General features: G+C 63.2%; 1 protein-coding gene across 1 annotated transcript in view; it reads left to right on the forward strand.

The window, feature by feature from the left end:
* The window catches only part of LOC104530845 (guanine nucleotide-binding protein G(t) subunit alpha-1-like), a gene marked incomplete at its 3' end in the record, with an annotated part of 3,457 nt that extends 3,228 nt beyond the window's left edge, over positions 1-229 (forward strand). The window contains exon 7 of the mRNA XM_010175552.1: positions 71-229. Coding sequence (XP_010173854.1) covers positions 71-229 — 159 coding nt within the window. The remainder of the gene's footprint in view (positions 1-70) is intronic.
* Between the last annotated feature and the right edge of the window lie 279 nt (positions 230-508).

The following is a 508-nucleotide window of genomic DNA, read 5'->3' on the forward strand; positions in this document are numbered from 1 at the left end:
CCCCCCCCCCCCCCAGTTCATTAACATCACAGCCTGGGGGTTCAGCATGGGGGGTCACCATGGAGCTGATGAGACTGTGTCCCTTCACAGAATCGCATGCACGAGAGCCTGCACCTCTTCAACAGCATCTGCAACCACCGTTACTTCGCCACCACCTCCATCGTCCTCTTCCTCAACAAGAAGGACGTCTTCACGGAGAAGATCAAGAAGGGCTTCCCCGACTACGATGGTGAGGGTGGCAGCGGCTCGCCCGCTGGGTGCAGGCAGGCGGTGGTGGGGTGGCAGTGACGGGTTGGGTGCCAGCACCCTGCAGCAGCCACCCACCAGGTGTCCTCAGCATCCCATGCAAGTGGCGCTGCTCCAGCCTTGCTCATGGACCGAGCAAGCTTTGCCCACCAGGGGCAGCGCTGGGTGATGCTGGGCCAGCACCCGTGGTGAGGGGGGGGACACACCAGGCCTGGAGGGGTCCCCGCTCACTGTCACACCACCAGGTCCCAACACCTACGAA

The sequence above is a fragment of the Antrostomus carolinensis genome, unplaced genomic scaffold (assembly GCF_000700745.2).
Source record: "Antrostomus carolinensis isolate BGI_N321 unplaced genomic scaffold, ASM70074v2 scaffold36339, whole genome shotgun sequence".
Classification (NCBI taxonomy): Eukaryota; Metazoa; Chordata; class Aves; order Caprimulgiformes; family Caprimulgidae; genus Antrostomus; species Antrostomus carolinensis.